At 38.9% G+C, this 13,579-nt stretch overlaps 1 protein-coding gene across 1 annotated transcript; it reads right to left on the bottom strand.

The window, feature by feature from the left end:
* Positions 1-1,845: 1,845 nt before the first annotated feature.
* LOC135465881 (beta-1,3-glucan-binding protein-like) lies at positions 1,846-12,245 on the bottom strand. Its single transcript, XM_064743247.1, has 12 exons — positions 12,108-12,245; positions 10,053-10,154; positions 9,499-9,624; positions 8,384-8,469; positions 7,097-7,171; positions 6,501-6,561; positions 5,673-5,840; positions 5,402-5,479; positions 4,473-4,575; positions 4,152-4,226; positions 3,264-3,390; positions 1,846-2,659 (listed from the first exon to the last, which is right to left on the bottom strand). Exons 1-12 carry the CDS (start codon positions 12,217-12,219, stop codon positions 2,447-2,449), a joined length of 1,326 nt encoding a protein of 441 aa, XP_064599317.1. The 5' UTR covers positions 12,220-12,245; the 3' UTR covers positions 1,846-2,446.
* Between the last annotated feature and the right edge of the window lie 1,334 nt (positions 12,246-13,579).

Raw genomic sequence — 13,579 nt, 5'->3', positions numbered from 1 at the left:
AGCCGGGACATAGGCTTATACAGGGTAAATACATGCATGAGTGAAAATCACTTTACCTTCATTTTCTGATTTTAAAGTATGACTTTTTGTTGGATTTGCGTGTTTTACTGGTAGCTATGGAAACCTAGTAGCCGACCATATCTTAATAATTTGTGTTTTCAATCTATAAATTTTCTAGTTTTTCCTTGGTGGCCCATTATATGCATATATGCATGTAGAACTTTTTTACTCGTCATCGCCATTTTACACGGATTCCTTCCATATAACTGTGCGAATGCCTATAAAAATAGAGCCTAAGTGATAAAAACTGATCGAATCAATAAACAATTTAGCCGTTATAGTGGTTGTTAATTTGATAGGCGGAAATGCAGGCATGCGTGTATTTAAGTACGTATATGTACATGTACGTAATCTCCATTCACGCGCTATACAATATCTTGTCAAGTAATATACGAGCACAGTACAGTGTGTACAGTATTATAAACCTTTATTACGATAAATGACCTAAAATTTCGCCTCAAAAGTGCATTATAGAGGCAAGTAAGTATCGTAAAATATTACATTTGGTACTAAAACATACATTTTCCCAGCCGAATACCACCCTGCTACTAAACAAACCTTAAAACACCACTGTAAGATCAATATATATAGAATTTTCAGAATCAGGAAAAATGTACAGTTTAGTCATTGGCGAAAATTAGGTTTTTATATTTGTTATTGGGGTAAAACACAAATGTAAAATGAAATAAACAGAAGAGATGGCCTACATCTATTCCATGGGTTTATGTGAAAAAACTGAAAGAATGAAGGTTAATTCAGTTGTTCTCTCACAACGTTTCAGTTCATTTATTCACTAGAAACATATTTTGTTTACATACACGTACATGTATAGGCCTAGATAGAGACACGTTAGGTTGGAATAACATATTATGGGACTTGTCCTATCTCTTATAGATAGCATATAAGAATACACGTATACTTGGGCATTCTGGGTAGTATAATACTTTAACATTGAACATATAAAAGAAAAAAGAAAAAATCAAAACACAATATACCGGTATGAACATTACAATACAATACAAAAGCGTTAATAATATTACAGTATAGCATATTGTAAGCAGAATTAACATTTGTGAGGTATTAAGTAAAAACGGCGCAATTTCGTTAAAATAATTTTTTATTAATTACTTGAAAATCGGTATAGATTTGATAGAGTTAGGATCTAATGGCAGACTGTTTCCCGGCTTGGATAGTACAATTAAAGAAATAAACCAGAGCAAAAATTTTTGCGATAACGATTTAAAGTTAATTATACCTGAATTGTGAGATATCCGTGCATTGAAATGGAATGTTGCTGAAAGGGAATTGAGATGATTAAAGACTTTATTAACTTTATTATGAAGCACTAAACAGTCATTGAGCTGCTTCATTGACATTTTTTACCACCGACACTTTAATTAAGCTCGTCGAATTAAGTTATAACTTAAATGAACCTGGTTACTTTGGTCAATAAGATTTTCCTCTCTTAAGTCATCAGCCTAAAGCTCTTTTGTAAGCCCAAAGCTGGGTCAAAGATCAACTCAGAAACTAGCTCTTTAGTATCATTTAAATATATGAAAACTGTAGACAAGCCATTTTCTGTTCCAAATACAGCTATAGTTGGCCTGACTTAAGGTTTTAAACCACGAAGCCTGGCAGGTACCTGTGCTTGATAGCTTTATGTTCCAAAGGCTTAATCGCTGAAATGGTACAATTTTGTTGAATATATATATATATATATATATATATATATATATATATATATATATATATATATATATATATATATATATATACAGACTGTTGACATTTATATTGAAACATTAAGGTATGTTCTGTCCCCTACAAAAAGAAGAAACATATGGTCGCGACACCAGATGCTGAAATGGACGCCCATGACAGTTGACCTTGAGCCCGTTTTACAAAGCTATCGCAACACTACGCCAAGAACATTTACCGTGGCGACGTATCTCTTCACTGTATCTTGTCATGGTTGTTACACCACACGCAATTTGCGATGGCCTCGTACAACAGGTCCCTCGAGTCATCACTATCGCTTATTTTATCATTAGTGACATACTGACTTGCTCAGTAAATGCTTTAATTGGCTGAAAATGACAGCGTATTAAGCTGATTAAAGTGATTTGAAGTAAAGCAGATTTATCATTTGAAAAATCACTTCAATGTGTGTGGCTCCCTTTGGCTCCCTATAAATGACCCTGTCCGTATAATTATGTAGGCACATTATACACACTTATAAACAAAAACTGTATATGTTATTATGTGAACTTTACTCCAAATATTTTCACTCCTTGACCATTTCATGATAATTTGATTATCGTAGGAGAATGCATTTTTCCGATTATTCTTGGTACTCATATTTCAGATTTTATATACGGGTTTAGTACTAGTCTGCTTTTTCCCAAATTTTGACTGATTTCACTTGTAAAGCAGCGTCTTCGTGGATCCAGGTCGGATACCAGTCATCTTTGGCCGCCCAGAACTCATCAGCTGCCCGAGGCGAGTCATTCGCCCAGGGTTTCTTGTGTCCTTCGTTGGGAACATCGTCCGGGAAATATCCCAGCTTTCCACCAATAGCAACATTCAGAATGAGATAGAACTGTTTGAATGAAAAACGGTAAACAACTATATGTATACATTCACCTGATGTTTCAGTTTTACAAAACTCAAATCGGACAATTAGTTACTTGGTATAGAACAGAAAGTAATTAAGGAAGCATATCTGGCCAACCAAGGTGAACACATCTCCCACGATCTGTCCCTTTACTAACACGCATCATCCTGGAAATGGCGATTTCCTTAAAGGAATACAGAATCGATTCTGATTAGGTGGTTGGGGGATAATCAAGTCTAGGCTATGTCTTGACTGGGCTCAATTTTAGGTATGTTGCATTTCTTCAAAAGCGTGACTGCAAGATGCAACTCAGGAAAGCGTATCTCCATGCACTGTCAGCCAATCAGTGTCGATTATGTACCCCTTTAACATAAGGGGCCTGTGGAGATGTAGACACATTGTAAAGACCTGATGCATATACCAGTCCGCCGTCATGCTTTGTTTGATTAGGAACGAAAATGATTTCCATCAGATCAAAATTTAGACTCCATCAATCATCTAGACTTAACTTGGCTTTTCGTCGGCTATTTGTTGCGTGCACCATGAAATTAATGTTTACAGAAAGCTGCGTTGGATTTTATACCATTACCTCCTTATCGAATGGAGCGTCCCGCCCTCCCTTGGCCCAGATATCCTCCCCGCTGAATCCTCCAAACTTCCAGTATCCCTCCTCTGGGGTAGGCATGTCTAAGACCAGCTCATCATCAACGTAAGTCCTGCAAATTTACACAGAAATGTAGTGAAACACTAACATTTTTTTAAAAGAAGTATGTTCTATTTAAAAACATACTATCATTCACATAAAATGGCGTGAATGGACAAGACTTGTCGGCGGGAAAGACCAAGTACTAGCCGGATGAATGACCAAGTACCAGCCGGATGAATGACCAAGTACTTGTTGGCAGGAAAGACCAGGTAGGGCCTACCGACCAGATGAATGACCAACTACTGGTTGGCGGGAAAGATCATGTACTGCCTTGACGAATGACCAAGTACTGGTCGGCAGGAAAGGCCAAGGCACTGACCGGATGAATATCCAAGGGCTGGTCAGCCGGAAATGCCAAGTACTGGCCAGATGAATGACCAAGTACTGATCGACAGGAAAGACCAAGTACTGGCTGGGTCAAAGGCCAAGGACTGGTTGGGTGGAAGGGTCAAGTAATGACATAAGTAAAGACCAAGTTCTGGCCGGATGAATGGCCACAATTGATCGATGTAATGTCGAAGTACTCGCGGGATGATACTGTATACTACAGGCCAGGTATACTGATCTAGGAAAAGGCCAGTTTTGATCGGTATAGAAACGCCAAGTACTGGTAGGGAAAAAGGCCAGACACATTGATATTTATGCTAAATACTGGCCAAGGTATATAGGTCAAATACCTAGGCCTTGATTTATAAATGGATAGTGAAAGTAAAGAAACCAATATTGTACTTTGCACCGCACTTAGTAAAGGTTGATGAGATATACCGGTACCTGATATGAGTGTAATCCCAGTCCAGCACGTATTTATGAAATCCGTCAGCAAAGGTCCACTTAGGCTTAGCATGGCTGGCGAAATGAAAAATACATATACAGGCATAAACTTTGAACTGTATAAAAGTAAGTGTAGTGTTGTGACAAGACCAAATGGAGTTTTCATAATAACATTAAGCGGGTTACAATTTATTACAAACAGTAAAAATAAAGTAAAAATACTAACCAAAAATACAGTAGATTGGTGCCTTGAAACAAAAACTCCTAGATACAATATGTGATTTGAACAAGTGACTAGGGTCGCTATAGACGTAGGCCTACCGTTCCTGTGTCGTGAGGCGATAACCATTAACATTCCACACTGGTCCCCAGTGAAGAGTAGATCCCATGGTGCCAATACCGATGTCTCCGTAATGCCGATTGCCTTAAAAAAGACGAACAAAGTAAGGTTATAAGCGTGTATGGTACCCGTAAACTCGTACAGAAATAGACTGGCCATTGACTGCATAGTATAGACGAAGTATGAAGAAGACAACAAGTATCCTCTTAAAACGCAAATGTTAAAGTGTCAACATTTTCAAAGTGCTAAATGATACAACATCTTAAATGCAGTGAAGTACAAACGTTACACCGCGGACTGATCATTTGAAAGTTGCAACATCATTTTTGATGTTAATTTGTTAAAAGTGTCAATTTGGAGTAAGAAAGTGTGAGGATATATCATTTCTTAACATTTTGTGAAGGGTTTGATATCTAAAACTTTGGAAATTCTTAACCATTAAAGTGTTAACGTTTTAGGCGTTTTCTTCCCTTCAACACTGGCAAAATTTGAACATGGATTTAACATTATTTAAGTTAAATATAGCATTTCTGCTTTTATAGGTTGCACGTTGGTCGACAGTGGCAGTTTGTTGTTATGTGTTGCATCAAATTCAATGTTTTTTTCTAAACTTTTCAATTAGTTTTAGATCATTTAATATTTCCGTAAGACGTATATATGTTAACCAAAATATTGTGGGAGTGACTCGTGGCTGCGTGCTAGCGAGCTTTTAAGACTAACTTCTTTGCCTTTGTTGTTTTGTTTTTACTCTCTTTTTTGTTTTATATGAAATTCGTTTAAGAATGGTTGCCTGTTAACCACTATATAAGTGAACAAAAATTTTCGAACGGCGTTCAACTACAATAAAACAAGTAGCATTAAATAAAGAAAGCAAACAGTAAAATTGGAATGTTTGTTGTTTTATACACACCTCTCACCTCTACCAGATCAATTTCCCCCGACCTAGGCCACGTTCCATACTCCCAGTTCTTAGGAAGAAACCACATGGCTGAAAGATAGCAAAAACAATTTCTTAAATCTCAAATTATGGACTAACTGTGTAGTTTTTTGTGTATAGATTCTCTGTATTTCTTGCAATTGTGCTCAGTACAAGGTACAGATTTTATGACCATGTTTTGGTAAGATTTAATATACCTGGATCGTACATTGTGTTTATTGTCGCTATTCCCCCATATTCTTACCGGGCCATATCCAATCTCCTCGCGGCATCTTAGCCCATATTTCCACTCTGCCATACTTGAAACTCTTTTTGGTGATGATACGAGCGGACATTATCGGGTTGATCACGCCATACTTCCCCTCACGGAAACAGCCGTAAAAATCCGATTGAGTGCACTTGCCGAATAACTCTGAAAGTAAAGACAGTCATTGCTAAATCTGAGCGTCGATGGCTATTCCATTTTTAGCCATTTTGCTTCATCTTACAGCTGGCACCTACAATTCAAAGCACATGCGTGTCTTGGAAACAGATTTCCTTGACTTTTAACAACAGGCATTGGATAAGGCAAAACATATCGCTTAAAACATTTTAGGAAACACTACTTTATTCCCACCTCTTTGAATCTCAAAAAGAGATATTGTATAGGTCTGTATTTTTAATTTCCAGTTGAACTGATGTTTAGACTGCTATAGTGGAAAACCCAATAAATCAGGATGAGGTGAGCTTATTGTGGAGTGGGATAACCTTATAGGTCAAGATAAGATGAGATTATGTTATAGTGGGATAACGTTATACCGCTGGATGAGCAGAGATTATGTTAGGGTGTGATAATCTTACAGATCAAGATGAGAAGGGATTATGTTATAGTGGGATAACGTTATACCTCTGGATGAGCAGAGATTATATTAGAGTGTGATAATCTTATATATCTGGATGAGCAGAGATGTGTGACATCTGTATGAGATAAGTTTATGTTAGAATGTGATAAAATTATAGATCAGGATGCGATGAGCTTATGATAGAGTGTGATAGGTTTAGAGATAAGAAATAACGCCTCATAGCCAGTTACCTGTCATGTTTAATGTCCCATTGTACAAGAAAGCTTCACCAAATTTATCCGATGTAAGAGTCTGCAAAAAACGAAAAAAGAAAAGTAAATTCAACACCGTGGGCTGTTGGAAGCAAACTTCTTTAAACTTCCTTACGTGATAAAAGGCTTTGAGGCTAATTAATTGTACATCAGGGACAATGCAATCATTTCTTGAGGCGTTCGGTTAGACGGCCGTATCTATCAGGCATGAACTTGCTTAGCAACTACTGATTATCACGGAGTTGGACTAGTTTGCGTCAGGACAAGTTTAAGAAAATGGAGACATGTCAGTTGTATGCTTTCGCGTCATCGAAACATTGTCTGAACGTAGAACAGTTAATGAACACACACATCTAATGATTTAATCAAATTCTGTATCAAAAATATTCAATAAACATTTACAATCAGTTGATGTGTTGAGCGGTTATTTCTCATGCATTACGTGAGAGCATGCACGCCAATAGACTTACTCGTTCACTTTTTGCAGCATGCTATATGATGCTTTTGCTTACATGTACATGAAGCCTTCAATGCTTGTTATACACTTATAACTGCCTCAGGTAAGTCACACTCACTGGTTTAATGAACAGTGTGTTATCACGAACATAACTGTTCACTTCTTCTTGACTGTAAATCTGGAATTCCCAGTTCTGGAAGGAAAAAAAATGGGTGAACACACACTACGGCTTGATCAGGTCAAAGTATAGCACATACCTTGCCGATCGAGGGCAATTTTCGCATGCTAATTCTTGTTTACGGATGCGAAGTGGGATAATTAGCTTAATACATTGTCATTATCAACCAAGTCACAAAATGAGAAAGTCAGAATGTCAGTAATCATAAAAAGGCAAGAGGCGCTCAGACATCAGGTCAGAAATGGACGTTCGACTTAGCCTCTGGTATCACCACTGTAGGATTTTTATCTGTACGTCTGTTGTGAGGAGAATTTACAGACGTTTCCAAGGGTAGGGTTCATAGTGTATTCACCTCGCAGTTAAATCTAATGATCGATTTGATTTGATTGATTGATTGGTGTTCTACGCCGTACTCAAGAATATTTCACTTATACGAGGGCGGCCAGCATTATGGTAGGTGGAAACCAGGCAGAGCCCTAATGATTGATACATGGTGATACGCGTGAAAACACCTAAATAGGCATGTTAAGTCAGTTCTTTTCCATTTTATAACTATCATACCTGCATTAGGATTTTATGTATCTAAATCTCGACTTTGTTTATGTATTTGAGTGGCATTTCACGCCGTACTCACGGATTTTTACTGATACGACAGTGGCCAGGTTAATTTACGGGTGGAAGAAACACGAGTGTCCATGCAAGTTAAACCAATACCCTTCGCCAGGTACCAGTACCAGCGAAGGCAAACCTGACTTCAAGCAGCAGCTGAAGTGGTGAGAGCAGGCTGTGGGTATTTGGCCTCTTTGGTCAAGCGCCTGGCAGCCTCAGTAAGCCAGCGGTTTATCATGCAGAGAGAACAGATCGACTTTCAGTAGAGCAGATCAATGACGAGCAACACTTCGATGGATATCTGCGCGCGTTATAACCGGCCGAAAATCACATGTAGTACAGTCTACCTCGCACTGAGCCTTGTGTACCTTCTAGTCCACAAATGGAGCATAGTTAAGGGTTTGATTACAGTCTCAGAAATTACGGGTTTATTTATGTTTATTTACTTGATTATTGCTTAACGCCAGACTCGAGAAATTTCATTTATGCGATGGCGGTAAGTTTTATGGGTGGAGGAAACCGTAGTTCCCCGGGGTAAACCTGAAACTTTTGGCAAGTTAATGATGAACTTTCGCTCATGTGAAGTACTGATACTACAAACTGTTTACAGAAGCTTACCCCTCCACCGGACGCCGTCACCTCATGTTCCCATTCTGTGAGGTTCAGCGTGTCAAAGTGATCCTCTAAAATCAACCGCAGTCTGCCTGAAAACAAACCCTTTGGTGTTTAATGGACCGCCGCAAAACAGAGGATTGGCGAATTGTGATATATATGTATATGCATATATCTGTCAGACAGCAGTCAAAAATGTTTTTTCACTCGTGAATTATCGTAAGACTTAAAAAAAAGGGCCTATAGTTTTTATATACTGCAGGGTATTTGGCAAGAAGTAGACTATATATTTCTATTATATATATCAAGAACCTGATTACGCCACCTGATTACACCACCTGGTCACACCACCTGGTCACACTACCTGGTTACACCACCTGATCACACCACCTGATCACACCACCTGATTACACCCCCTTATCACACCACCTGGTCACACCACTTGATTATACCACCTGATTATACCACCTGATCACACCACCTGATTAAACCACCTGAATATACCACCTGATTATACCACCTGATCACACCAGCTGATTACACCAGCTGATTATACCACCTGATCACACCAGCTGATTACACCACCTGATCACACCACCTGATTACACCCCCTGATCACACCACCTGATCACACCACCTGATTACACCACCTGATTACACCCCCTGATCACACCACCTGATCACACCACCTGATCACACCACCTGATCACACCACCTGATCACACCACCTGATCACACCACCTGATCACACCACCTGATTACACCCCCTTATCACACCACCTGATCACACCACTTGATTAAACCACCTGATTATATCACCTGATTACACCACCTTATCACATCACCTGATTACACCACCTAATTACATCACCCTTCCTCTTAACACACCAATGCGACAATATCTGAGAGTTCCATTTTAAAGGCTTTAAACTGATCTCTCTTTTCACAATATTTTTCATACCTGATAAACAACTTTAATTGATTTAAAAAATTTTCAAAATAATTAGCGAAAAAAAATTATTTTCTATACTTTTTTTAAAATTATTTTCTGTGTAACATTTTGCAAAGTCAGTACCTACAGAAATGATCTTTGACTGACAATTTCCAGCAGCATGACTTACTTGGTACTGTCCACTTCCGGTCCGTCAGTGTGTAGCTCATACCGTGGACCGTCTGATGTAGCCAGTAGTATACCGTGTCCGAGGATGACAGACTGGCATTGTGGCTCTCATACACCCATGTCCCATCTGCTATGCGGAAGAATGAATTTACATGTGTAACGGTCCAACTCAGTATATTCAGCATGGCATTTCAATGTAGCAGCACTATTGAGATGTTGACATCGGATCGGCTGGTCACAATGATGCACTGACCTGATAAGAAATAGCCTTGGCTAATTTTATCTAAACTAGATAATTGCAGGCTACAGTAAACAGACTGAAGGCCGAACACTACAAGTCAACACAATGTGGACTTTAAAAAGGAACTTTGGCCGATTCCATAAAGTCGGCTTTGACTTAAGTTAAAACAATAAATGTGATTTGAATGTTTCCTTTGGATTTTAGGAATAATTAATAACAGTTAGAATAAATTTTAAAAAAAAAAAACCCGCTAAGTGGAATTAGTCACACAGGCAGTTGCTAAATGACTCGAGTTGCTTAAAACCGTGATTTACCTTGTTGATATTTGAGGTTCGCGTTGGCATCCCCGGGTGCTAAACCATGGACAGGCTTGTTCACAGAGAAGTGAAGGCCCACCTGAGCCGTACCTGGCACATCTGTAAGTGGAGTATATACTGTATCCATAAATTATACTCCTTACAGCGCATGTGCGACTCTCCTCTCACTTACCACCACTGCCACAACTAGACAAGCTTCACTTTTGGAGCCCGTGCGACGCACGTATCGGCTTGTTTTCCGCTCTGTCTAAACACTAATGCCTCCAAATGGGACTGCATTCAACATTCCTAAATAAAACTGTTTCAAATGTTGGTTAGAATCAGTAACTGCATACAAATGATAGAGAGAGAATGCACATACGTCCGGTATTTATAGAAATACTGGATGTATATTAAAACGTTCAAACGGATTTTTTAAAAATTTTTGTGGACATCACTTTTTATCACATCGCCATGACACCAGGCACTTTGGCGTCATTCAAGATTTCTGTAAAAAATTGTTAACGGTGGCAGTGGTGTAAAGCAAATGAATAGAGCGACGCATGCGCTGTAATGAGCATGTCCGTGAGTCTCGAATGAAAAAAATGTACAACAATGTCCTTCAGTTACGAACACCGGTGCCAAGCCCGTTTGGTAAATCCGCATGCGCACCGTATTGGTGGACTGAAGGACAAAACAGCTGATGGTCATCAAAGATCATCAGAGTTAAGACACATGGGAAACTGTACATGTAATTAAAATATAGGTCCCGATATCTACTGATAATATTGTTTTTCCTGTATGAAGTATAGCTAAATGTTTAAACTGAAAGTTACAGGCCATATTTTGAAAAAGCAGATGGTGGACCTAGCTCATATTTTGGTGTAATAGTGTGAAGGCAGTTTTTCACCCCAAACTTCATTTTTGTGAAATCTAATCATGTTATACTGCATGTAATTAACCAATGAAACAAATCTTATCTTATATTACACATGTTACAGAGAAACTTAAATTGTTAATAGTGGGAAAACAAGAAATTCATATGCGTTTACTAAAAGGTGAGATAAATTTAGTACAAAATATTTTTGGATAGAGTTTTTGAGTTTTTCAATTATGACATTTCTGTGTTTTTTTCCCCTCGCTTAATGTATTGCAAATCGCCACATCGCGGATGCGAACCTGTGGCCAGAAGGCCGAAAGTTTCGTTGCCTGCCGATCTCTGTGTTTATCTATCCTGTCCGTCAAAGAAATCCCTATTTTATTTCACAGTAAGAGATTCCACATACCACCACTTGCAGACGGTCTATTTGTTTGACCTAGAAATCTTTTGTAAAGAATTTCTATTCAATTTTCAACAACAAAAGCGCACATCTGGTAATCTTAGAACATTTGCACAGTAGTAGTAGTCCCATTCTATTGTTGAAAGGGAATTCTACGTAAAATTCTGTACATGATAAGATCAGCTTACTATGTTTGCTTTGAAAATACAGGTGAATATTTTACCTCTTGTCTAGTAGGCCTATGATGTAGAGTTTTAGGTTTATGCAAGTTTTGGAATGATCAAGCAGGTCTCTGTGTGACTTGACAGGACACTTTTGTACGAAACACAGAAAAAACTTAACTTTTAGTTCATGGATGGACTCAAAATTATAGAGAAACAAAACATAACCGAAATCAGTAAATCATAGTGTCAGTCACAGGACTGAACAAAACCCCTCACTCTTCTCATAGCCGTTTGTAGGGTCGGGCGGATTACGCAAAGCTAATTTTAACTTGGGTGAACATTTGAATTGTGAAACTGATTTTTACAACACAAGAGTTAATACTGACAACACTCAACAAATGATATGTTAAGACAAATATATCACAATCCAAAATTTTAATCATTAAATTTGGTATGTTCCTTTCCTTTATATCAGAAATAACAATTTTACAGTGATTTGAAATGTTGACTTATAGCGAAGATCGCTTCGTGATTCCGGGGCCTGAGGCCATGAAGTGCGCAATATATTCAGGTTTTAGGTTTTGACCTAAATCAAAAATTGTTCCGCGGTATCAGCATCACAAACCTACCGTTTACTTGGAACCTTATCCCTCCGTCGCCCAGACGTGTGATAACTGGTTCCGGTAGGGTGACGGCTCTAAACACAGAAGTGAGAGCAGCTAGGAAGCTAACCAACTCCATGATCAAGCCTCAGGTTTAGAATATAGGTCTCTCTAGGAAGTTACGCTTATGTAAAAGCATAATCTCGCGATATTCCACGTGGTTTCGCCGCACGATAATTGTACAAGGTTTTTCAAAGTTTCGTGGAGATTCATGGAATATGAAGTAAGATTTTGCAATAGCGTTATGTCGTTCACATTTATTTGAAAGGTGTTTTAATTGTGCGCAAGAGGGTCGAGGCGGTTAGCACGCCAGCACGCCAGCACGGCGCAATGACCGAGAAGTCTATCAGCAGTGCTTTCACTGAGTTCAAGTGCAGATCATGCTTGCTTTGCCCGGTTTCCTACCAGCAATAAATTTATTTATTTGATTGGTGTTTTACGCCGTAATAAGGAGTGTTTCACTCACGGCGGCCTACATTATGGTGGGAGGAAACAGGGCAGATCCCAGGGGAAACCGACGACCATCCGCAGGTTGCTGGTAGACCGCCCTATGTAAAATAAATAAAACAAATGGTCCTCAAGAATATTTCGCTTACAAGACAACTGTCAGGTTTAAGGCTTGGGTAACCCCCGCAACTCGCCTGATAGCTGACAAACTTCATAACAAACTTCAGGCCAAAACCGAAATAGCAACTGTCGACATAGTCATTAACAAAAGAAGTGCAATGCCACGCTTTGAGCTGCTGGTTATCTGTAGCAATCGTGTCGCCTGTCATACATAGTTCCCAAACTCTCACCCCTCAATACACATGTAGTGCTGCTCTCTTCAAATGTTGTGATCAAAATGCCATGAAACACGGTGAAAGCCTAGTATAATTTCCATACATGCTTTGTGCTTTACGTAGAAGTTGAGGAAAACACGGCAGAACTTGTGCATAATGATCTTCTGCTCTAACTATCTCAATACATTTGTTCTCTTGTGGAAAGTGATTCATCGCTCTCATATATGGTGGTGATGACAATCCTCGACTGATTAGGGAATTAAGAGGCTAGGGGATACAACCCAACCTAGTCAGGCACCATCAAACCTCCTAACATAATGTAGTAGCCGACCCAGAGCTGCGTTCGAACCGACGACCTTATTGCTCAGGAACTTTGGTACTTCCAGAAGAAACCATTAGTCATCTCAGCGACATTCTGTCTGTTTTGAATAACCATCAATGAATTATAGAATGTTCTTGAAATTTATCAAGATAACTTCATTGTAATATATGTTGAAAGTGAAACACCCTTACAAGGATGTTGGGACAAGGTTTTGTCCACAAAACACCAAGTTGAACACGTACGTGTACATGCTCTGTGCACGTGTTCAGAATGAACAAATTGGGAATGGATCTCATAATGGAGCTGGCCTGGACTGGTATGGCTGGCAAATGAAC

The sequence above is a fragment of the Liolophura sinensis genome, chromosome 5, assembly GCF_032854445.1.
Source record: "Liolophura sinensis isolate JHLJ2023 chromosome 5, CUHK_Ljap_v2, whole genome shotgun sequence".
In the NCBI taxonomy this organism is placed as follows: domain Eukaryota; kingdom Metazoa; phylum Mollusca; class Polyplacophora; order Chitonida; family Chitonidae; genus Liolophura; species Liolophura sinensis.
The sequence above is the reverse complement of the archived record's forward strand: the minus strand, read 5'-3'. Positions and strand labels throughout refer to the sequence as shown.